Raw genomic sequence first — 26,679 nt, 5'->3', positions numbered from 1 at the left:
TACTTGCCCTAAATAGTAACTAGTTACATTATTAAGTTAGTCTTTATTAAAAGTAACGCGTACTTTCACGTTACCCACTTAAAATCATGCCTTTAAAATACGTCTTCTGCTGTTGTCATCACTATTATTGTACAGAAATCATCACTAATCATCACATTTGGGACACAGCCGTAAGTAACAAACTACTGTTGTCTAAAGAAAATATTTCAGTCACCTGGTTCCACAGTAAATAGTCAGATCACGGAAGCGTTAACTGACCCGGTCTGGTCTCAAAATAAACGTCAGACTGCGCTCACAAGTGCTTTCAATTCAAATCTTAGGTATGACAGTGAAAGCTAAACTTACAGTTAACAATAATATTCTTACCCTTTTCTTTGATCAGTTCAAAGTAATGTGAATATTTCCAAGTTCTGCAGGTTATTGTTGTTCATTCTGAAAGCGAGTTGTAACCTACAAGTCTCCACCGCACCGCCAGCCTGCTGCACAGTCTGCTTTTAATAACATCATGTAGAAAAATACTTTCATTTTTTTTTATTTGCACTAACTAAACATTTAACCATTTGAAAGAAAAATAAAAGTAGTGAAATCTAACTTTGAGAAAGTAACTAATACATAAATTGAAAAACTAACGTGTTCATTTAGAACACTGTTGGTAATAGACCAACATTTATTGTATATATCTTTGAATGTAGCTAAATTGGTATTGAGACAACAGCCATTAAACAATTAATGTAAAAAATGTGCTTTTTGTTGCAAAAAAACAGTTTTATGAACATAAATGTACTTACTACTTGTCCTATGTTGCTGGTTCCATCGCAGCCATGTTGCAATGGAAGTCTCTTCCTAAATGCCTGGTCACATGACACAGAGCTTACTGTTGCTAGGAAACAGGGTGGCTCAACTTACCCACTGGCTCATCTCACCCCGCTCTCCCCTACAGCAACAACTATAAAGGACACTTTTTGTATTTGGTTTTGCATTAGGTTACTTTAATCAAAGCAGTGTATGGGATTGTACATTTGTTCCAATCATCATAATATATACATATAAGAGATTATTTATTGCTTAAATAACTTTGGTGAAATGAATCCATGACTTCTCCAAAAGTGTTGTTATTGATCATTTCAGACAGCAAAAACTCTCTGAGACATAAAACAAACAAATTGCCAGCAATTATACATATACAGTACATAATAAGATAACAACTTCAAATGCTGAAAAATTAAAATAAATTAATTTAGCATACTTCAATTTCAGTGAAAAGGTCAAATTTACATCCAGCTTATTTGGTGTTGTTCACATGTACTTCAAATATAATGGTTAACAAAACAAAGCCTTCAAGTCTGCTTTATTTTCTTTTTCTGGTTTATAGTTAAGCATAATGTCTTTAGGGTATTGTTAGTATAATTAGTATATTCTGAGTATTATGTTACTATACAATCTATTATTCAAGTTGATTTGAGACAATTTGAAAACATACCAAACCCTAACCCTAACCATTCATTACTTAGTTATATGTAATATGATTTGTACATAATATATTCTAATTCTTCTAGACATGCTCTGCTGAAACAAATACATCACAGTTGCAGTTGCTCAGTGCAATAAAATGAGGGTAGTTACAGTTTAAGGAGGTAACAGTGAGCTGATATCATTCACCATCTTCACATACAAAGATACTCTTCATCTTTCCTCTGTGTGGAACGTTTCCCCACTGCTGCATCACAGCTTTAAGATTATGACTTCTAAAATCCAGCGTCAGTGAAAATTACTAGAAGGCACCCATATGCACAATAGTTTCAAACCTGACCAGAAATAAAAAAGTAATTTCAGTTCTTAAAGGATAACGCTGGTGTTTTTTGATGCAACAATCCTATGAAAATAACAAAATCAGCAATGATTTCTCGTCCATGTAGCCGGTGCCCAATGCAGCCTCATGTCCCAGCAGCCATAGAACTCCATTGTATTAAAAAACTATTAAAAACACGTCAAAGAGCCATGCTGTTGCTCTGGGTAACATATTTCATCATCACGATGCACCGGGCCGGCCGACTTTTTCCTCAAACAACTTTATAAGCCGGCTGTAAACACGTTTTCCATCTCAGGAAAGTAGTTCCGTAGCACCGAAAATAGTCCTCGGTGTAATGAAGAATTTGTTCCCATTTGAATTTGATTTGGTAAGAACTACAACAGCCTGACTTTTCATGGTAACAGTTAGCGATTTTTAAAATTGAAACTTTAGCTTACAATTGGAGCCAATGACTTCCGGGTTGAAGGCTAAAAAGGGAACGTGGGAAGTCGGAAAGTAACGGGAGTAGAGCAAACGCATTGTTGATTTTGTTATTTTCATAGCATTTGTTGATGGTAAGAAATGCATTTAAAAACACCCGCGTTATCCTTTAAGTCATTTCAGGTTAAAAGCTCAGGTTAAAACGGATATTTGCATTAATAATCAATATCTTTACATTTGACCATTTTTCAGGCCAAAAACATGCAGAATAAAAAAAAACTAAATTTGTATCTTATCAGGGTGAAAAACCTCTGAAACAGCCTTCAGACCACGGGACACTGAAACCCAGGAAAATCATAATCATAATCATAACATACTGGAATCTGATCAAAATGTCTCATTAGAATCAATTCAGGTTAAGGGCTTCCCATAGACAGCCAGCATAGTATTGATCAATTCTACAATAAATATATAATCAAACAAACTGTATCAGATGTGTTCAACACTGACAGGCCGATATCCAATTTTTAATAAAAGGCCCATATGTTGGTACTGGTAGCCAATACCTGTCTTACCTTGTTCTTTGCTAGTGTTCTCTTCAGCTTTAAATTCCCAGAAATCCCAGAAATTCACAGCAATCACTGAACTGCTAAAAAAAGGAAACCTGCCACTTTCTTATGAGAGGATACACAGAGAGAAGAGCACGGGTAGAATGAACACCAGGAGGGAGATGGAGAGGGAGAAGAGAGAAGAGGTTCCGGGGGAGGAGGAGGTGCCGCCGTCGCCGCCGCCGCCATCGCCATCGCCGCCGCCGCCACTGCTGGAGCCCCTGAAGGCGACGAAGCCCGGCTGGTTGCTGCTGCCGACCTGGCTGGTGATCCAGGTCTGGTACCGGGACACTCTGGCGTAGACTCCTGGGAAGTCAGCCTGGGCACAACCCCGACCAAAACTCACCACTCCAGACTGGATCCAGAGGGAGTCCTGTTTGCTCACCATCGGCCCGCCTGAATCCCCCTGGACACGACGCACAAATTATGTCAGTTAAATCACCAGCAGTGGAAAGAGTACCAGAATGTCCTGCTCCAGTAGAAGTACTTTTACTATGTTGATATTTTACTGAGGTAGAAGTAAAAGTATTGGTATAAAAATCTACTGAAGTTTCATCATGTCTCTTGGTCTACAAGGCCATAAATATGTAGAGAAATTGTCCAGGGGTGCAGACGTGTTGCAAAAAACCTTTTCACTATAAACTACAAACTATCAAATATACTGAATTTACAGATATATACACATATTTACAGAATATGCAGATGTGGATATGTGCATTACCAGCTGTTGAGTTTATTAAAAAACGTTGTGCTCACCTGACAGGAGTCTTTTCCTCCCTCTGACAGACCGGCACAGATCATGTTTTCTGTGATCCCTCCACCATAGTTGGTGTTGCACTGGCTGTTGGACACGATGGGAACATCCACCTCCTGCAGCCTCTGAGGTGAAGGGAGGGGAACTGAAGAAGAAGAGAGAGGAGATCTGTACATCTTTACAGAGTTAAAGGTAGACATGGGTCAGAGTCAGGAATGAGTCGTATCCTGACTACAGTGCCAGCTTATTTTAAATTAGGTTCATTTAATCACTTCTATGGTCAAACCAACAAAATAGGCATGATCCAGCAAGGTGTTTTGCACGGAGATCATATACACAAAGTTCATGATGCGAGTATTGACTCTGTGGGAGCTCAGTGATTAGTTTGTATTTTGAATGTATATTTCGATACTGTAAATGGATGTTTTTATGCTTTAATTTTTGGTAAACATGAGAGCAAAATAGATCTATGTTTTGAGTTATAAAAGGATCTGAAGGTGCAAGATAGCAGCAAGTAGCTTCCAGTAGCAAATCCTGTCCTACTTGGACCTGCAGAGAATATCGGCTCCAGAGTCAGCTGTCAGTTGACAGCTAACAATGAGTCCAAACAGGCTTTGTCAAAAAAGCTGACTCTGGAGCCAATATTGTCTGTGGGTCCAAGAACTACAGGTATGTAACAGACAAATTATACATAGGTCTGAATTTATCCTTTAAATTAAGAAACGTTTATCTATGCTTCTAGTGGGCTTATAATCTGCTTGTAATGCATCACAACACATTACAGCTAACATGATACCATTGTTTTGTTTTTTATACCAATCACTTAAAATGAATCCAGCTGTCTCACCTCCGCTGTTGATAGTTCCCCAGCCGGTGACCCAGCTGGTCGTCCCGGCATCGAAGGAGCTGCCGTCCGCAGCCAGGCAGGTCGGTTTGATGTAGTCGGTGAAGTCGACCGGGGAGGACAGCTGCAGCAAGGCCATGTCGTTGTTGTTGGATATGTCGTCGTAGTCCGGGTGTTTGATGATCTGGGACACCGTTCTGGAAACCTCGTTCACATTGATGCTTTGCTGGGTGTCGCGTCCGAGGTAGACGATCAGCCCAGATGTGCTGGTGCTGAGAGGAAGACAAGACAATATTGATGTGAATGTAGAACAATCAGAGGTGTGACCAAGTCAGCTTTGCTCGAGTCCCAAGTCAGTCTCAAGTCTTGAGGCACAAGTGTCAAGTCTAAATGTAGATTACCAAGTCAAGTCCATGTCATTAATGTCAAGTCTCAAGTCTAAATGTAGAACAGCAAGTCAAGTCAGAACAAATCAAGAGTCCAGTATCAATTTAATATCTTAAAGAAAACGAAATATCTAGGACTTTTCAATGCAATATGGTTTTAATAGGATAAAAACTTGGTAAGAGCATCATGAGTTTGATTTCTATAATCAGTTTCAGCTTCAATAAATTCAATCATTCCATACAAATTCAGAAAACAGAATTTAAATTCAGTCGTCTGCTGGAACAAATCTCATCACTTTCAATCTAAGTCATTTACACAAACACAAGATCTCAAGTCAAGACTTTAGAAACCTTTTCAAGTCATCAAAGATCAATAAGTTTATAGTGGTAATCTGCGGCATTCTCGTTTCTTTTATTTAGTCTCCATCTTTGTTGCTCAGCCTCATTGCTGTGGTGTTTCTGCACTGCACTTCCCACAGATCACCTGTCAATCAAACAGTGTGGGCGGAGCTTGGATTTCCTGTTGCTGCAGTTTGAGTTTCTCTTTTCTTTGTCTGTTCAGCCATGGTGGCTATCACTGCTCATGCTGACTACCCAGTTCTTCTTCTTCTGTTTATTCCAAACAAATCGGAAACGTAAAACGCATCACTTCCTGTGCGGCAGAGGATTTTTCCCAGGAAAGAGCGACCAGACACCGGCTGGTTAGAACAGACAGTGGAAAAGCTTTCATGAACTGGATATAGGTTGGATCACTGTTGTGTTACAGCAATCAGTGATAGAGAGCAGCAAGACGGACATTTATTAATGGAAAATGTCACAGATTATGACTTGAGGGAGTGCTGTGCAGGGGCGCAGCGAGGAATTATGGACCCTGTGCACAGGTGGGGACTCTGGGCCCCCCTCCACTTTCCTCTTGTCCCCACACCAACATTATTATCTATGTCGACCCTTCCACAACTCAAACACAGGTCCACACATTCATTTACTGATCAATTATCAGACACATCCTTAACTGAAATTATAGGTTTTGGGTGCTGCCACCCTGATAACGCTAATCGACTGTCTGAACCAAACTTTCACCAGCAGTCTCCTGGTCAAAAGTTTTGCTGTAGTCTGCACAGGAAAAACCTCGCCAAATTTTACTCCTGCTTGAGTTTGTCTCAGGTGACGCAACAGTTGCTGTTTTATATTTCTGAGAAAGTTTTGTTTGCAGTTTTGTAGATTTCAACCCCATTTCAAAACTAGAGCAGTGTAAAATAAAAGTATAAAATATTTATAAATACACACTTGACGACCACAGAATGGAATTGAATCCAGACACTTTTGGGGCCCTGTTCGCCCCCACTGCGGGGCCCCAGGCACTGCGGGGCCCCAGGCGCTGTGGTACGGACATGGGTATAGTTCAGCCGCGCCATCTGATCAAATCTCACCTTGGGAAGCAGTGAGCAGCAGTCAGAACCCACTGGCTGTTGATGAGCGATCCGCCACAGAAGTGTCTCCCGCTGCTGTGCAGGCTGGCCTGCCAGGGCCACGTCCCTGCCGGGGCGTCTTCGCCTCCTACGATTTTAGTGTTGAGCGGAGCGGTGCCGCACACTAGATGGAAACAGATCGGGACACACAGTCCACGACAGAACACATAAGACTCTGCGAGACTTCTTGTTTTTTTAATTATTTCTCATTCAAATTAAGTACATCTGTCATTGTTGATCTGTCACACCTGCTTGTTAATGGTTGCCTAGCATTCCCTCACACACCTTTTCTCTTTATGTGACAACTTTTGAACCTGCCTGTCCACCCTGCATTCACCATTGTATTTTACAGTTTAAGCATAGCATGGTTTGCATGACTGACATTTCTGGATGAATGGAGATACACATGCCAGAAAAAAACACATTCATGCTGATGCCTTTCCTTCAGTTTGACTTTACCTTGTGTGTTGGTGACAAATATTGTCTCTTATACCTTGGAAATCAAAGCAAACCACACCCTTCCTTTATGTTTGCAACTCATTTTTCTATACATTGGAAAATTAGACAGCACCCAATGCAGCACAACATCATGGTTAATTTGGCCAAAGGAAGATGAATGAATGAATGAATGAATGAATGAATGAATGAATGAATGAATGAATGAAGAACAACAGAACTCACCATCCAACTGTGCTTCGCCACCTGGGGAGATAACAATTGATGTTATTTACAGATCAGCCTGCTTGCCTTGTTTGCAGTACAATGAAATCTGTCTTAAAAGCGCGTCCGGCCTTCCTGGCAACCTACGCCTGCTTTTTCACATGTTATTGACTTCTGTTTGTAACCCTGTTAAAATAATATAAAGAGAAAGTATAAAAAAAAAGACAGGAAAAAAAAGGTGTGTCCAGCCTGAACCGCAGCCAGCAGGAAAGTTATGACAGGCACATTTGCATTTTTAACCAACCAGTGAAATCATGGTTTAGGAAAAGAAAGCCAGCTGGATGTTCTCTTTATGTTCCTCTTTATTCCTCTATGTGTGTGAAACTTGTGACCCTGCGATCTCCCTTACATCCCAAACATGTGGTCATTAACGGGGTTGGATTGCTTTGCTTTAAGCGATGGGTCATGGGATGTTGTTGGGTAGAGGTAGAAATTCACAACAAAGATTTATTCTGTGTAATGTAATGCCAAATGGAGACATTCAATTCTGCTGACACTAAAATTAAAGGCCTATAAAAGCCAAATTTTTAGCTCAGGTATGTGCCTCAAGTTGACAGATAAGACTGTTTGAGTTTCAGCAAGCATCAACACTCTGAAAGGAACAAACTGGAACTTCTGGAATTTCGTGTTCATTGGTGGTGGAAATGTTTGCTTGGATGTGGGTGCTGACGCATAGCATCAGAAAAGGAATTAATCTGTCTCTTACTTACCTTTGGCAGCACAAAAGGCTATTCAGATCAATAACCTGTGTTTGTTTTATATCATAAACAAACATGGGGGGACAAATGTGACACTGAACAGTCTATAGAAGTGAGCTTTTATTGTTTGTCTAATTTTAAAATAGTCTTTATTTAACTCAAGGACTCTGCTATTTTTTTCAGCAGTGCCTTATCTCAAGTAGTTTGTTCATATGTCCAAAGAAGAAAACCCTAATTCATATAACCATACTTACATGAGTAATGTTGATGAACTGTATCAATTCACTATCAATAGACTGATACATTATTTCAATGTATCAGTCTATTGATAGTGAAGTCTGAAATTGGTACAGAATAGTTAGTTGCCTATTTCAGGCAACTAACTCTATTCTGTACCAATTTCAGACTTCACTATAGTCTTTGTAAACACAAAACAAATCACACTATTTGCATAGTGACTCAGTACAGACACCAAGTTGCCTTTCCACAGCAAACTGTAAACTCTTTAAGAAGAGGATTTGTAATATTAGCACTTACCCTTCACCATTAAGGCCAGAAGCGTTACAGCACAGGTGAGCAGCCTTGAGTCCATCGTGTTAATTGTTCTGACTGTGTGTTATCAGTGAGAGAAGGGAGCGGTATCTGCCGAGAGAAGGAGTGACACTCCAAACCAAACCTGTTTTCCTGTCAGATGCATTGTTCCATCTGATGATGTCATTCTCCATCACTGTCAATACTTCACATGCTCCACATGTCTAACTCCCTCCTTTACAAACATAAGAACCAACTGTGGTGATCACAAGTCTGCCAGCTTTCAACATGTATTGAAACAGACCAAGACAAAAAAGGCATTTTTATTCACTACACTAAACACACTAACTGCTAAAGCCTACTGTTGTTTTACACCTGAATGTTTTAATGTGTAAGGTACTGCAGTAATCTAATCTATTAGTTTGTACACATGAAAAACAAATTTGTAACAAAACTGTATATTATGTATAAGTTGATCTAAGAAATGTGTTGACTTCTGTCCTTATGAATTCCTTTTGGCTCGATGATTATGAAAAACTCAAACTATTTTTTAGAAAGGGTAGTTTCCATTATGTAAATTATGTTGTTTGTGTGATATCTGAGTTTGCTGAATCTTTTTCTTTTTTATGATGTTTGTTCCCCCATGTAACTCGGTAGTGTTATGTAAGTCCATGTGGGCTGGGCACCTGGTGTGTGTGACACTTTAATAAATTAACAATCAATCAAATATAAGTATAAATCACAAAAAATGAATAGAACTCTTAAGTTGCCCCTACACAGCTGGTTTAATCACAGGTTCAGATGCTTACACACTGTATTAGAGCTAACAAGCTATTTGTTTTTTGATAAACACTGGTCTGTGATCCCTCTCTGTTAGGAGAGAACAACCTGTCTGACTTCAAGTTTGACTGTTTAGTGTTGCCTTGCTTTTGAAAACATATGCACTTTGTAAGACATTGCTTAAGACCTTTATCGAATCATTAGTGTCCACTGACGAATTCTGCACACATTTCAATAAATGTCATGTTATATACAGTAGGTTCACATTATATATATGGCATTTAAAAAGTTGCCATGTTATTGAAATAAGTCCTGCTCAGTGGATGGAAAGTTTGGGGTTCGACAAGGCGCAGCGGTGGAAAGAGTACAGGAATGTCCCGCTCCAGTAGAAGTACTGTTACTTTGCTGATGTTTTACTTAAGTAGAAGTAAAATTACCAGAGTAAAAATCTACTGAAATAAAAGTAAAAAGTAGCTCATTTACAATGTACTCTACTAGAACAAGATAGATTCTTTTAATTGGAAAATTTGGAAAAGTGCACAAAGTAAAGTCAGATTAAAAAAGTAAAATTACTGACATTAAAAAAATACTCAAAAAAGTGAAAGTACACCAAACACTTTGCCAACAAGAACGGAAAAATGTAATTCCCAGGTTTCAGGGTCTGATGTGATTTTCTCTCCCACAGTCGTCCAGAAGAAGAAGTCCCTCCTCATCTGATGTTTCAGCAACACACTGACAGCATAAAGTAAATCATGAAATGGCTTCTGACTTTATGTTCATAATCAGTGAAGTTTAGATTCACTGTGATCTTGTTGCTGTATCTTGTGTTTTGATAAAGATCTGCAGACCAAAACTCTTAAGATGCAACCAGCTGCATCCAATGCCCCCAACTTGCTGTTTCTTTTTTGTTTATTGTTTATTGTTTATTACGGTTTGTCTCACACAAAGCACATTTCTTCTGCTTCCTGTCCACAAGCTCCTCCCTTAAGCCCTTTTAAAGGTGCTACATGTAATATTTTAAAATCAATAAATCATCACTTTAATTTGGAAAGATTAGTATAATTACCATAAACAAACAAGGCCATTTTCGAGAAGATTAGCAGCCTCTACTGCATTTTCCATTGTTCTTCTTCACCTGGTGGATTTGGAGGGAAATCTGCTGGATCGCTTTACGGCACAAAGCAGGAAGAGGTTCTGTTCTTCCAGAGCAAACGCATGTGGAGCCACGCCAGGGAGGGGGACAGGAAGTAAGAGGGTTTATGGGAAATGTAGTCTTAATTTGGAGAAACACTAGCACTAACAATACCACCGGTGTGAGATAGAGACGACCAATCGCCTCCACCATGGTCTCATTTGTTTACAGTAATTATACCAAGGTATCACAGTTAATTTGACAATTACATATTGATGTTTAAAAATGTTACATATAGTACCTTTAAGATCATTATGTAACCCTCCACAGCAACTTTACTGGCTAATCTCCCTCCAGCTTGGCTCTCTATCTGCTGTCCATGCTCTCCTCAGCCAGCCAGCATACATTATATGATAACAACTCCAAATGGTGAGAAATTAGAATAAATTAATTTAGCATACTTCGACTTCAGTCCGCTTATTTGGTATTGTTCAAATGTACTTTAAAAACAATGGTTAACAATACAAAGTCTTAAATTCTGCTTTATTTTCTCAATTTTTAAAATTGAAACTAATGTCTTTGTGAGCTGTATTTAAAGGTTTTTAGCTCACAATTGTAGCCAATGACTTCCGGTTTGAAGGCTAAAAAGGGAACGTGGGAAGTTGGAAAGTAACGGGAGTAGAGCAAACACATTGTTGATTAGCCTTATCCTTTAAAGAACAGAGGATAACTCAACTCATGTCAATACAAAATCAAAATAACAGCATCAGAATCAGAATCAGAATCAGAAATACTTTATTGATCCCCGAGGGGAAATTGGGTGCATGTGCATGTGTATCCCATTTTCCTACCGTACCTGAAGGGGGATAGTTATGTGCGTCAGCATTACAGAGTGGAATTACCGGTCAACTTAACACGTAATGGAACTTAAAGCATGCAGAGATGTACTAATGAAATTGACTTAAGGATAAATATGAATAATAATAATAATAATGTAAGAGTGACAAATGATCCCTTCTATCCACTTTGTCACAGGCATTAAAATTAGTATATTCTGGGTATTGTGTTACTATAAAACAATCTATTATTTTTAAGTTAATTTGAGACAATCGTTTATTAGTTAGTTACACATAATATGAGTTGTACATAACATATGCTGATTCTTTCATTCAAAAACATCCAACATGCAAATTTTGTTCTTATCAAGGTGGAAAGCCTCTGAAACAGCCATCAGACCATGGGACACTGAAACCCAGGATAATAATAATCATAACATACTGGAATCTGATCAAGACACTCTCAATAAAATCAATTCAGGTTAAGGGCTTCCCATAGACAGCCAGTGTAGTATTGATCAATTCTACAATCAATATGTAATCAAACAAACTGCATCATGTCAGATGTGGACGTCACTGACAGGCCAATATCCAATTTCTAATTTCTTATATTTCAAACTGGTATATCACTATAACCTTATTCTCTGCTGTCTGCTGGCATTCTCTTCAGCTTTAAATTCCCAGAAAAGCGTCCCTGACCTTCCACTTTCTTACAGGACATGCAGAGAGAAGAGCACAGGCAAAATGGACACCAGAAGCAAAATGGAGAGAGAAGCAGTTCCAGAGATGCTGCCGGAGCCGCTGAAGGTGACGAAGACAAAGCCCGGCTGGTTGGTGGTGATCTGGCTTTTGATCCAGGACTGGTACCGGGACACTCTGGCGTAGACTCCTGGGAAGTCAGGCTCAGCACAACCCTGACCAAAACTCACCACTCCAGACTGGATCCAGCTGGAGTTCTGTTCGTTCACCATCGGCCCGCCTGAATCCCCCTGGACAGGAGGAACATATTATGTCAGTTATACCACCAGCAGTGGAAAGAGTACAAGAATGTCCTGCTCAAGGAGAAGTGCTGTTACTTTGCTGATATTTTACGGGGGTATTTTACTAGAAGTAAAAGTACTGGTGTAAAAATCTACTGAAGTAAAAGTAACAAGTGTCTGATTTAAAATGTCCTCAGAGTAAAAGTTACTGAGTTCCTTTTTAGAAAAGAAAACGTTGTTAGCTGAGATCTTTTCCATGCGATTCTACCAGGAGAGAGGACAGAGTTCAGACTGGATTCTTTTAATTGGAAAAATTGGAAATTACAAAATAAAATACACAAAGTAAAGCCAGATTCCTCTTCTCACTGTGAATGGATCCACAGTTTGACAGTTTACGTCGGTCCAGTAAAAACTCACTTAAGTAAAAGTAAAGTTACTGACTTTAAAAAATACTTAAAAAAGTACAAGTACACACAAAAGCTACTGAATTACGGTAATGTGAGTAAATGTAATTAATTACTTCCTCCCTTGATGACCAGCGAATATGTGAAGACTCTCCAATCCAGAATGTATTTTGGATTGGATGAAAGTATTTACCATGATCTAGAAAAGGATAATTAGGCCTGACTGGTTTATTACCAGTCGGCCCATAGTTAATTATACAGGACTTAAATGTCATATTTTAAATACACTAGTTTAAAGCTGCACTAGGCAAGATTTTTATGTAAAAATACACCTGTATTATCATCTGGAATCATGACAGAGGGCAGCAACAGAGCAGAGCGTCTCATCTCCCCTAACAGACACGACCTGTTCGCCTAAAATAAATTCTGGTGTCGGTTTGGACACTGGTGGGAAATCTTCTCCAAAGTTTGAGTTTCTGTAGGTGGCGCTCCTTTGTCTGTTCAGCCATGGTGGCTATCGCTGCTCATGCTAACTACCCAGTTCTTCTTCTTCTGTTTATTCCAAACAAATGTAAAACGCATCACTTCCTGTGCAACAGAGGATTTTTCCCAGGAAAGAGCTACCAGACACCGGCTGTTTAGAACGGAGAGTGGAAAACCTTTATGAAATGGCATAATTTATTTATATGAAAATAAACAGACATTTATTTATATGAAAATGTCACCAATTGTTACTTTAAAAGTTTTGTCATTTCTCTTGGTCTATAAGGCCATACATATGTACAGAAAGTGTCCAGGGGTGCAGACATGTTGTACTAAACCTAGTCACTATAATCTACAAACTGTAAACTATCAAATATACTGAATTTACAGATCTAGATGACATATTTACAGAATATGCAGATGTGGATATGTGCATTACCAGCTGTTGAGTTTATTAAAAACGTTGTGCTCACCTGACAGGAGTCTTTTCCTCCCTCTGACAGACCGGCACAGATCATGTTGTCTGTGATCACTCCACTATAGCTGGTGCTGCACTGGCTGTTGGACACGATGGGAACATCCACCTCCCGCAGCCTCTGAGGTGAAGGGAGGGGAACTGAAGAAGAAGAGAGAGGAGATCTGTACATCTTTACAGAGTCAAAGGTAGACATGGGTCGATGTCCCACGGTCAGGGCTGAGACTCCTCAAAAGCCCAGTCCTGACTCTGAGTATAGAGCCGGCTTGGCTTAAATTAGATTTATTTAATCATTTTTACGGTTGTACTTCCTGATTTATGCAGGGAGAGATGTAACAGATGCCACAAACATAGTAGCAGGAATGCAGCCACTCTCTATGATATGCATCTGGGTGCTTTTGATTAAACACAGTTATACAAATAAGTGCTAAATAAATTGGTCTTGGTAAGGACTCACCAAAGTTAAGCTGTGGATGTCAATTTTGGGAGCAGATCATGTTTAAGACATGAATCACATAAAGAAGATTCACATAAAGTTGATATTAACGCTCTACCTAAACTATAGAAAAGTGCTGTGATCTACAGTTAATGAACTTGTAGTCTAGATAGTGGTTGGCCAAGTGGTTAGTAGGGATAATTTGGAGGTAGACCTGTGTCCATCTTCAGTGTGTGAGGCTGATAAATGTGTTTCTACACAAAAATCTTGCCTAGTGCAGCTTTAAAGGATATGTTTGGACCTATATATAATATTTCTCTCTTACATACCTTTTGTACTTGGACCCGCAGAGAACATTGGCAGCAGCACCGCACCAAGAAAGCCAAGTCGATACTTGTGTCCTTGTGGAGATCGTTCTTCCCAAGTTGTCTTGGGGAGAACGATCTTCTCATGAAAGTAAGCACAGAGAAGCTTCCTTGCAATTTGAGATGGACTGTGTGCTTCACATCGTGTGCGTGATTAATTTAGAGACACAGCTGGTAATTTCCACACCTGTTAATCGGCTCTGTACTGTAGACTACAGCGCTGCTCGCCGTTGTCTCAGTGAATCTTGGGGCTTTCAATTCGTTCTTGTCGGTCAAGTCACCATCCGATGCATCCTCGATATTTTGAGGTTGGCAAGGAAACTTCCGGGGTTTCTATCCGTCCTCCGTCCTGTTGTTCTTTTGATTGGAATCGTGCTTCGGCGGTTAGATATTAATGCGTAATGGAGGAACTGTGTCACGTTTCCTCTCAACTCTCCTGTGGCGCCACAAGCAGCTTTTTTGGAGATATTCTGAGAGGCAACAGAGCTCGCCGTTTCAACTGACAGCTGACTCTGGAGCCAATATTGTCTGTGGGTCCAAGAACTACAGGTATGGAAAAAAAATTATGTATAGGTCCAAAATCACAGAACTTATCCTTTAAATTAAGAAAAGTTTATCTATGCTACTACTGGTTTTATAATCTGCTTGTACTCCACCACTACCATGATACCATTCTTTTGTTTTTTATACCAATCACTGAAAATTAATCTAGCTGTCTCACCTCCGCTGCTGATAGTTCCCCAGCCAGTGACCCAGCTGGTCGTCCCGGCATCGAAGACGCTGCCGTCCGCAGCCAGGCAGACCGGTCTGATGTAGTTGGTGAAGTCGACCGGGGAGGACAGCTGCAGCAAGGCCATGTCGTTGTTGGCGGATGTGTCGTCATAGTTCGGGTGTTTGATGATCTTGGACACCGTTCTGGAAACCTCATTCACATTGACGCTTTGCTGGGTGTCGCGTCCGAGGTAGACGGTCAGTCCAGATGTGCTGGTGCTGAGAGGAAGACAAGACAATATTGATGTAAATGTAGAACAATCAGAGGTGTGACCAAGTCAACTTTGCTTGAGTCCCAAGTCAGTCTCAAGTCCCAAGTCTAAATGTAGATCAAGTCAAGTCCATGTCATTAATGTCAAGTCTCAAGTCCAAATGTAGAAGTCAAGTCAGAACAAATCAAGAGTCCAGTATCAATTTAATATCTTAAAAGAAAACCAAATATCTAGGACTTTTCAATGCAATATGGTTTTAATAGGATAAAAAGAATAATAGGATAAGAAAAAACAGAATTTAAATTCAGTCGTCTGGTGGGACAAATCTCATCACTTTCAATCTAAGTCATTTACACAAATACAAGACCTTTTGTCAAGACTTTAGAAACCTTTTCAAGTCATCAAAGTACAAGACAAGTCAAGTCTCAAGTAGTTAAAATTGGGTACAATCAAGTTACTGCAGTGACTGTTAACAAACCACTGATCGCATCTGACTGCAGAATGCCCCTGGTGTGTCCATCTTAAATTTCATTCATGACACATCTGATATCTACAATGTTTACATATCAGACCATGAAACCCATTTACGGTGATAAGGATATAAAACACCTCAATAGCTTGAAAACAATATTCTCCCATCAGTGTCTCATTGTGAGCCTTTTGGTCATGCTATGTTTTTTATTTTCAACATTTGATTTATTGTCAACACTTCATGGACTTGCATTGCATGTTTTAGGGAAGTGCCTGTTTAAGTCCTCTGAACAGTGGAACTTTTTCCCATGGTGCGCCATGCGGCTGTGGACAGAAAGTGGCAATTTCAGGTCACTCACTCACTTACTCAATCACTGACTCACTCACACAGGGACGGTTTGCACGCAAACATTCTACATTTTGCTCCAAACTCACCTGTGTAACACATCTTCTGCTGCCCTACAAACTGTAACGGTAGGTAACGTTATTATCTTGTGGTATTTAAATAAAGTTATGGAATTAGGTAATTGAACCATGTGGCAGTGCTTCAGTGCATAGAATTGAACACAGGCGCCGTGGGCCTGTACAGGATCTGTGCTTGTTCAGTAAACAAGTAGCTACAGATCCTGTACAGGCCCACGTCGCGTGTGTTGAATTCAATGAATTTCTGGTCAATTCAGTTCAATTCAATTCAATTCAATGTAGTACTGGGAAAGAAGCTGTTCTTGAGTAGTGCTTCTCAGATGGTAGGGGGGCAAATGGACTGTGCTTGCAGTGGGTGAGGTCTTTGGTGATGTTGAGCACAGTCTGCAGATAGTGTTTGTGATAAAGAAAACCTAGTAACTGGGTTTTAATGATACTGGGTGTAGTGTCAATCTGGGTGTGCAGGAAATTGGTGTGAATGAACATATGCTGGTCTTGCTGCATGGTGTAACCAGCATGCATTATGCTGGTCATGCTGGTAACCAGCTATGCTGGTCTATACTGGTTTTGATTGCTAGTTTTTTGCCGCATCATCAGCCAGTAGCACCAGGTAGCTACATTACATTGGTGAATGGAAACTTAGTTAGCTAACTGGGTAACAGTTAGCTAACTGAGTTACAGTTAGCTAACGATAGCTAACGTTAGCTAGCTACCAGGTAACTGAAAATCACCAACCGTATCTTTTTTTATCTGTTAATGCCACACGCAGCTAGCGTGACATGGTCGTTGGTTAAATTATCTAATTCCACTTATCTAATTCCACTAACGTTACTTAAATACCACAGGTAATAACGTTACCTACTGTTAAGATTTGTAGGGCAGCAGAAGATATGGATGTATGTAAATTAACGGCGGAGAGTGGGAGTCAGTGTGTGAGAGCAATGCTCCTCTATTTCCTGTGAGATGGTAAATGATAGAGTCATGAAACTTTGCACCATGTCTAGTATGGCTTCAATTAGACCCAAAAGAAATATGACCCCCATCGGCCAGACAGGGGCGCTATAATTAAAGGTAAAAAAAAAAAAAAGTTTAAAGGGCTGTATCTCCCACACAGTTTGTCCGATTTACACAAAACTTGGTACACAAGTTTTGTGTAAACTTACTTAAGTACTCTACAAATGTGCCATATGGGACCCCCAAGGTCCGCCTGGAAAGCGATGAGATTTTTTTTTAGATATTTAGAATTTTTTGAAAAATAAATTTTTAATATCTCCTCCTGCACCATTTGACCGATTACCACCAAAATTGGTCAATGGCATCTATGGACCAAGCTCTTTAAAGTTTGTTTATAGATTTTTGATATCTGCTTTTGTTTTGAAGATATTAACTCTTAAAATTGTGAGGAGGCGTGGCCTATACGATAAATTATGATAACTTTGTGATAGATTGTCCAATCACATTGAAACTTGGACAACATGTTCACATATAATGAATGAACATGTGTGCAAAGCCATTCAAAGATTGACCAATAGGGGGTGCCACAAATTTCAGAAAACTGTATCTCCTAACAGAATTGGTGAAATTGCATGAAATTTGGTTAACTTGACTAAGTCAAAATCTTAAGTTTGGTCACATTAGTAAAAGTGGGCGTGGCCTATGACATTTTGGTTTATAACTCGAATAGCATTTCACCAATCGCTATAAAACTTGGAAATCATGTTCAAACCTTTATGTGGAAAATGCACACCAATTCCATACAGAGCCAACCAAATTTTGCCCAACAGCAACATTTTGAGTGTACAGCTAAACACAGTAAAGCCAATATGAAGTTGGATATTGACACATTTTAACTCGCTATCAGAGCATTTGAGCGGAGCGGAGCGGTGAGCATTTCCGCTCCTCGCTCACGGAGCTGTCAGTTCTCTCCGCTCCTCCGCTCACGGCCGCTCCGCTCCATACCGCTCTGCGCTCAACACAGATTTCAGCCCGCTCCACTCCAATCGCTCACCACACTGCTCCAAAAAAGAAAAAAGCTGCGTTGTATTTTAATTATAGCTTAAACACTAGCCTGGCATCGCCAGACTAATTCTGCGCAGATGCATTTCTGGGTCGGACTCGGGTATGCTTTGATATGGTGTGAGCGGTACCGGAGCGAAATTGGAGCGGGATGGAGCGAGAGATAAGGCGCTGCTCCAGCTTTTTAAAAAATCCGCTCACTGCTCCACCCAAAATCCTCCCGCTCCCGCTCACCGCTCGCTCCGCTCACATGCTCTGCTCGCTATTACATTCTTCAGTATCAGAACTTGATAGCTTGGGACCTGATTGCTCAACAGCCAAAACTGACAGCAATCTTAATGGTAAGGTCTACATTTTAGCTCTGGCTGCTGTGCTGGCAAGAACCGTGCCATTGCCACTAGCGGCTATATTTAGGCCTGCTATTTGATTAACTTTTCCTTCATCCGTGTTTTTTTCTTTTTTGTTTGTCTCCTGTCTGAGCACCATCTGTAGGTGGTGCTCTTTGTTTTGTCTGCCATGGTGGCTATTGCTGCTCATGGTAACTACCCAGTTCTTCTTCTGTTGATTCCAAACAAACTGGAAATGTAAAACGCATCACTTCCTGTGCGGCAGAGGATTTTTCCCAGGAAAGAGCTACCAGACACCGCGTGTTTAGAACATACAATGGTAAAGCTTTCATGAACTGGATAGAGGTTGAATCACTGTGTTAGAGCAATCAGTGATAGAGAGTAGCAAAATTGACATTTATTAATGGAAAATGTCACAGATTATGACTTTAAGGAGTGCTGTGGTATGGACGTACAGTAGGTATTGTTCAGCCGTGCAATACGATCAAATCTCACCTTTCGACACAATGAGCAGCAGTCAGAACCCACTGGTTGTTGATGAGGGATCCTCCACAGAAATGTGTCCCAAGCTTGTGCAGGCTGGCCTGCCAGGGCCAAGCCCCTGCAGCGGCATCGTGGCCTCCTACGATTTTAGTGTTGAGTGGAGCGGTGCCGCACACTAGATGGAAACAGATCGGGATAAAAAGCCTGCGACAGAACATAGAAGACTGTGCAAGACTTTTTTTTTTTTTATTCTTCCCCATGTAAATCAAGTAAATCTGCCATTGCTGATCCCTTCTGTCACTGTGGTTAATCCCTCCCTGCTGTCACACTCTGCTTTCATCGGTTAATGGTTGCCTTGTAGGGATGTTCATGAAAAATCAGTGATCGATTTATTGTTTGTTATGTTTCACGTCAATTAACCTTAACGACTTAAATGACTTTTTGAATTGCGTCATTGTCCAACCGTGCAAATGACCATGAAACTTAAGTGGAGGGCCACTTGCAAGAAATGCCTCAACCACTTGATACGAATCCACTGGACTGGTGGAAAGCCAACCAAGTAGGATTCCTGACAACACTGACGCAGCGGTGCCTAGACCGTTGAGGCAGTCATCTCCAATTTGGTGTGCATCATCTCTGGACGCCCATGATTAAAGGTTATCAGAAGATTTTTGATATTCCTTACCGTTTTGATATAATTGGCTTCCAAACTTAGTCAAATGTTGTGGGTGGGGTCTATTTTACAAAAATTGTCATAACTCATGAATGCATTGTGCTATCTTTACCAAATTTTGTAAATGTATGTGTAATGGATAGAAAAAAATGGTTTATATGAAAGATGTATATTTGAATTTTGATGAGCTGCTATTTTATTTTTCTCAAGTACGGGTTTGGTTATTTTACTTTAATAGATCATAATGGTGTTTTATATAAATATTGTATTCAGGTTCAGTTTAATCCATTCTGTTACCTACTAGTCATGTCTAATCAAAGAAATGTGCGATTGATTTAATTGGCCTTGCAGAGTTGCTCCTGAGGGGGGTGCAGCATCATGTGTCAGTAATTAGAGGTCCAAGCACGTAGTGCTGGAACCCCATTGTATTTGCTGAATGTCATCACTGATTGGGGTGTGGCCAGACCTTTCAACCCATAGAGATCAGTGCAGCAGCAGTTTTCTGGCCCATGTGACCTACTATTGTTTTATTCGTTAATGGAGAGCACTACAATGTTCTATAAAGTGATTAGCACTGTCAGTCTGTCAATCATAGGCTGCAGTATCACACTACTTCTCCCTTTAGTTAGTTTCTCCTCACTAAACCTATAACAGGCGTTTGGCTCAGTAGGTAAAGCATCAACCTTTCATGTGGAAGGTTGTGGGATCAGATCCGGACTTGTCCTTTCCAAAGTCATTAGTCATCAAGGACAAGTAATAGAAAGTTTGACCGTTGTGAACAACTCCAGCAATGTGGTTGCAATGAAAAGATTAACTTGACAGAAGTCACGGGCCAACACAAAAGCCGGTGTTAGACTGCATGTTTGAGCTTCACAACATGTCAGTTTTTGTGTGTGTCTTTCTACCTTCTGTAATGTTTTGTTTATCTGTCTGTCTTATCAAATTGTGCTTGGACCCCGCAATCGCCGCTTGCGGCTATATTTATTTTAATTATTCTTCCCCTCTTTCAGGTAAAACTTTTAGAATATGTCTCCAAGTTACTGTAACATAGTGTTTCAAAGTATATGTTATGTTGTGAAACTAGTCAGAAAGAGTTTTGAATTTATGCTAAATGAAGGGAAAAGGACTTTGTCGACAGCTAGCTTACTCCGTGTTGCATGCTAAGCTAACTTAGAACGCGCAGACAGCATGCTTGGCCCGTTGTCGGTGTAGAGAGGGAGTCGCCATTTTGCACATATCTGTGTTTGGCAGATTTCATGTTTGTTTTAGGATACATCATAATTCATGGGTAATCCGTAATAAAAACATGAGCTACATGCAATTCATTAGAGATAAATAGAATAAGTTAATTTAAAAGCCAAGTTTATTGGATGGAAGGTTGGCTTAAAACGTTGGTTAAACTATAAGTGCAAATATTATTCTGTAACAAATTTGTTTTGATTTAACACTTTGGATACTTTTAAGTTAAAGTGACATTGCATTGCATATGTTTTGTTGGTTTATCATTTTGACTATATGTATTTTTGTTTTAAGAGAGAATTTTCCTGTTGATAATTATACATTATATATTCACCAGAAAGGAATAATTTCTGTTTAGTTTATAAGGTAATGTGAAAGAGTTATTACTGTGATTAAGTTGTTGGTGCATCTACTGTATGACTGACTAATGCCGTATAAAATACACATTTGGTCTTGAGGAAGAGGCATCGTGTGTCAGTAATCTTCTTCCGTTCTTTCAGGGGCGTAAACATGCGCAGGCGGCAGATGTCAGCAGGTGCTTGGACCCCGCCAATTGTCGTTTGCTGCTATATTGAGTATTATGTCTAGTGTGAATATTATTTAGCGTATCGTATGTGTTGATTGTGTATACTGTAACTGACTGTGTTTAGTGTGATATTGTATATTTTGTTTGATACTGTGAGAGGAAGCATGTAAGATTTCCATTGCACTGGTAATGGCAATAAATAATCCTGGTTTGCATGACTGACTTTTGCCCTCCTCTCTGTATGAATGGAGATAAGATGTGACGACATTTTATTGATCCCCCCTGGGGGAAATAAAACGCATTTATGTTGACACCTTTCCTTCAGTTTGACTTTACCTTGTATGTTGGCGACAAATATTATCTCTTATACCTTAGAAATCAAAGTAAACACACCCTTCCTTTCCATACACTGGAAAATTAGACAGAAAATTAGACAGCACCCAATACAGCACAATATCATGGTTATCTTGGCCAACGGGAAATGAATGAATGAATGAATGAATGAATGAATGAATAAGAACAGAACTCACCATCCAACTGTGCTTCGGTACCTGAGGAGATGCAATAATTGATGTTATTTACAAATCAGCCTATATGCCTTGTTTACAGTATAGTGATATAGAAATCTGTCTTAAAGGTGTGTCCAGCCTGATCCCACTGGTCACAACCAGCAGGAAAGTTACAACCGGTGTGTTTGCTTTTTTAAATAAACGTATAAATCATGTGGTTTAGGAAAAGAAAACCAGCTGGATGTTGCTCTATGTGTGTAAAACTTCTGACCCTGCAATCTCTCTTACATCCCATACATTCCCATACATTTGTTTTAAGCAATGAGTCATGGGATGTTGTTGGGTAGAGTTTAGTTTAGTAGAAAAAATTTAAAGATTATTGTGTACTGTCCATTACAAGGAAGTAATGCCAAGGAAACATTTGATGCTACTGCCACTAAAACTATGGGCCTGTAAAAGCCAGTTTTAAGATCAGTTATGTTCCCTAAGTTGAACCTAACCTTTCCAGCTGTGCCTTATCTCATGTAGTTGGTTCATATGTCCAACAAAGGAATCCAAATTCATATAACCGTATTTATATGAATAATGCTGATGAATTGTCTCAATTCACAATCATTAGACCGATACATGGAAACAGGCAACTCACTCTATTCTGTGCCAAATTCAGACTTCACTATAGTCTTTGTAAACGCAAAACAAATCACATCAAGACACCAAGTTGCCTTTCCACAGCAAACTGTAACTCTTTTAGAAGAGGATTTGTAATATTAACACTTACCCTTCACCATTAAGGCCAGAAGCGTTACAGCACAGGTGAGCAGCCTTGAGTCCATCGTGTTAATTGTTCTGACTGTGTGTTATCAGTGAGAGAAGGGAGCGGTATCTGCCGAGAGAAGGAGTGACACTCCAAACCAAACCTGCCGTCATTCTCCATCACTGTTAATACTTAACATGCTCCACACATGTAACTCCCTCCTCAAATATAAGAACCAACTATGGTGTTCACAAATCTGCCAGCTTTCAACAATAACTATTCATGTCAAACATTGAAACAGACCATGACAAAAGGACATTTTTATTCACTATACTCGCTGTTTTTAAACACTAACTGCTAAAGCCTACTGTTGTTTTACACCTGAATGTTTTAATGTGTAAGGTACTGCAGTAATCTAATCTATTAGTTTATAAATTGTTGTAAGGTTGAAACAAGTTGAAAACAATTTACAATTTCCCAAAGTGCTTTTATCCAAAGTGACGTACACATGAGATTTTAATACAACACAAGCAAGGATCTAGTCTTGAGAGAACGAGAGTAAGTGCCATAAAGCTAAGTTCTGGTCCAACAGGACAGAGGTGCTACGAGGCAGTGCATAGAGGCAGATAAAGAGTTTTTTGTTTTTTTTAGTTACACAGTCCATCAGGTGAGAAGGTGTTCACTAAAGAGCTGGGTCTTTAGCCTTTTCTTAAAGATTGAGAGGGACTCTGCGGATCGAACAGAGTTTGGTAACTCGTTCCACCACCGAGGAACCACAGAAGAAGAGTCTGGATAGAGACTTAGAGCCTTGTTGTGGCGGCAGCACCAGGCGCCGCTCCTTGGCAGAGCGTAGTGGGCGGGAGGGAGCGTAGACCTGAATGAGGGAGTTCAGGTAGGTCGGAGCCGTTTTGGTTGCTGCTTTGTAGGCGAGCATCAAGGACTTGAACTCGATGCGGGCAGCGACTGGGAGCCAGTGGAGGGATATGAACAGTGGAGTGACGTGCTCTTTTGGGCTGGTTGAAGACCAGACGCGCCGCCGCGTTCTGGATCATCTGCAGAGGTTTGAGCGTACATGCCGGGAGCCCTGCCAGTAAGGAGTTGCAGTAGTCAAGGCGTGATATTACAAGAGCCTGTACTAGGAGTTGTGCTGCATGCTCAGACAGGTAGGGTCTGATCTTCCTGATGTTGTACAGGTCAAATCGGCATGACCGAGCAACAGAAGCCACATGCTCCTTAAAGGTTAGTTGGTCATCAATCATGACACCCAAGTTTCTGGCAGACTTTGCGGGAATGAGCTGAGCTGATTCGAGCTGGATACTGATCTGTTGGTGTACAGAGGGACCGGCTGGGATGACAAGGAGCTCAGTCTTTGACAGGTTAAGCTGAAGGTGGCGTTCCTTCATCCATGCCGAGATATCGGTGAGGCATGCCGATATCCGTGCCGAGACTGCGGGGTCGTCTGGCGGGAACGATAGGAAGATATACATATGTATATTATTACATTACTGTATTGTTAGTTTTTCGTCCTCGGATGACAATACAAGCCTTCTGTGCACTTGAGAGAGGTAAGTTTGCTTTCTACTCCAGCCTGCCCGTTATGAGCTGCTGCAGTGCTGGACGAACATGCCTGCTAGGAGCTCATTTTCATCTAAATCAGTCAAAATCAATCGGGCTTAACAACAGACTCTAAACGAGCCGTTTTAACTTGCGTCACTTTGTGGCGACAAAGGTTCGCTCATTATCATTTTTGTAAGAAATAATACTGTCAGGATCAGTACCAGGACTCAAATGCAGACAAGCAGACAGGGAATACAGTTCAAACCGTCTTTACTTAAGGAATAGGCAAGGGTCATAGGCAGGCATAAGGTCATTTCACAGGTGGTCACAAGGCTACAGTACCAGTAGGAGAAGGCAATCAGGCAGTCCAAACAACGGGCAGAGTCAGAACCAGGCAGACAATATATACAGGCAGAGTAGAACGGGTAAGGCAGGAATGAACTAGGTAGAAGCTAGGACGATCTGGCAGAGACTGAAGGGAGAGCAGGTAATATGAGGGACAAGACTAATTGGCAGATGAGTTGCAGCTGAACTGCAATCAGAACAGAGGAGTCGTTAATATTAATGAGCCTTAAAGACACGGCGACAGAAACAGCCTGTTCTTGGTAAGGCTCAGAGAGATGCTGGAAAATAAACGTGTAAAAATGGATTGAGAGTGTTTTTGGGACATGACACCACACACACAGCTTTGAATGGACCTCAAGACTGAAAATAAAACACTGGAAAGTGTAGAGTATGTGACCTTTAAAGAATCTAAAATATAAGATAGTTTTCATTTGTTTAACACTGCATAATTCAATTTGTGTTATTTCAAGATAAGATAGCATTTTATTGATCCCCAGATTTTTCAAGTGAGTTCCCAGTTGAAAGCCTGATACTAGTATAAGGATTCAAACTGATCATCTGGGCTCTCCACCTTTACGATGGTAGAAAACAGTCTTTGCTGTTGGTTCTGAACCTCCCATAGCTGCTCTATGTGGGATGATAACAGGTTGACAGGTTGTGGTATGAAGGTTAACAGCCGGGATGTGTGACTGCAAGAGCCCTGAAAAACTTGAGGTTCAATAAAAGCGAGTCTGTTACAAAGAGAGAGAGAAAGTGTGAGGGGAGTAACAATGTGGAGGAAAAACAGAGTGATGCGAGCGGCAGGGAGCGAGTGGTGATGTGGGAAAGGAGAGACGAGATGGCAGCTGGTTTTCACTTTAAAGTGAAAGTGCACTTTAAAACTAAAGCGTTTCAATTATTTACTATGCAGTTTGCCTGGGACTCGTGACGTCAGAAGGCCCATTTTCTCCCTATGTTTGCAGTAGACACATGCGAATGAGTTAGTTGTAAATTATATTGCAGGCTATCATACCAAGGTGCCCATATTCCCATAAAATGAAGTCAGTGTTCCCAATTTATTAGCTAGGCCTAACTGCTGACATTCAGTGTCTCTCTTTGTGCATTATAGAAGCAAGATACTGTCACACATCTGTTATTACCTGTCAAGAAAGGGAGCAAATACTTTCACTCCAGTACTTGAGAAATATTTCCAGGTATTTGTACTTCACATTTAGATGAATGTAATCGAGTGGCATAAAAGTACTCAATGAGAATAGTGAACAAACTGACTTTCAGGGAAACACAACTGGACCCGGACCACCAACCCCTTAGCTTAACCAATAAAGATTAATCCTTCTGGAATTTTAGTATGAAAGTATGATTCTACCAGGGTATTTGCACTTAAACTTAAGTAACTCATTCATGTACATCCTGTCACACCAGTGTTGTTGTGTACTAGCTGCCTGCTGCTGTACAGCCGACTGTGGCACAGTTTTCTAGCAAGCTATAACTGCCGGTTACCAAACAGGACTTGTCTACCACAGGGCTAGCTGGGGCTTACTTATTCGCCATTTGTCCACTACAGGGCTAAAACATTCCACATTTCCACAAATAGCCTATTGGTTTGGGTGTCATATAAAGTGCTTGGAATAACACAAATTCTTTAACTGACCTCCAGCTGGTGATCATCAAAAGGCAACAACCACCAACATTGACAAAAATCAATTATCAGAAACGTTGTTCATCTCATCAACCCTACTATCATCTTTTTGGATAACACACCAGTAGGACATACCAGGTGAAAACATAGGTCCTTATCCCCTCAGACACAAACACAGTGTCAAGATGGCAGCACACGCTTCTACAAGTGAGGAGCTCGTTTCCAAAAAAGGCAGCGTCTCCTCACTCGTTTGGAAGCGGTTCGGTTTTGCAACATCCGACGTCGAGCAAACCACTGTCCATTGTAAAGTTTGTCTAAAGTCTGTGGCAATTAAAGGCAGCAGCACGACAAATTTATTCCAGCATCTCCGACAGAGGCAGCAGCCGACTGGGAGAAGTGTGTGGCACTGCGAGACGCACAAGCTAGCGGTAGCCCCCCCAAACGCCTGCTAACAAGCAGGTAACATTAGCGGCATCATTTTCCCGTGGCATCCCATGTGACAAGAAGGGGCCCTGGTGGAAAGACATTACAGATGCGGTGGCGTTTCATATATTTTTCATACACTTATTTGAATAATGCCTTT

General features: G+C 40.5%; 1 protein-coding gene across 1 annotated transcript; it reads right to left on the bottom strand.

The window, feature by feature from the left end:
- Window positions 1–977: 977 nt before the first annotated feature.
- LOC139907753 (transmembrane protease serine 9-like) lies at window positions 978–22,604 on the bottom strand. Its single transcript, XM_071894254.2, has 12 exons — window positions 22,580–22,604; window positions 21,823–21,843; window positions 18,867–19,029; window positions 14,853–15,121; window positions 13,329–13,471; window positions 11,703–11,977; window positions 11,004–11,008; window positions 6,973–6,993; window positions 6,253–6,415; window positions 4,440–4,708; window positions 3,595–3,737; window positions 978–3,244 (listed from the first exon to the last, which is right to left on the bottom strand). Exons 1-12 carry the CDS (start codon window positions 22,587–22,589, stop codon window positions 2,906–2,908), a joined length of 1,821 nt encoding a protein of 606 aa, XP_071750355.2. The 5' UTR covers window positions 22,590–22,604; the 3' UTR covers window positions 978–2,905.
- Window positions 22,605–26,679: the final 4,075 nt, after the last annotated feature.

This window comes from Centroberyx gerrardi, chromosome 7 (genome assembly GCF_048128805.1).
Source record: "Centroberyx gerrardi isolate f3 chromosome 7, fCenGer3.hap1.cur.20231027, whole genome shotgun sequence".
In the NCBI taxonomy this organism is placed as follows: domain Eukaryota; kingdom Metazoa; phylum Chordata; class Actinopteri; order Beryciformes; family Berycidae; genus Centroberyx; species Centroberyx gerrardi.
This window is presented reverse-complemented; position numbering and strand designations above follow the sequence as displayed.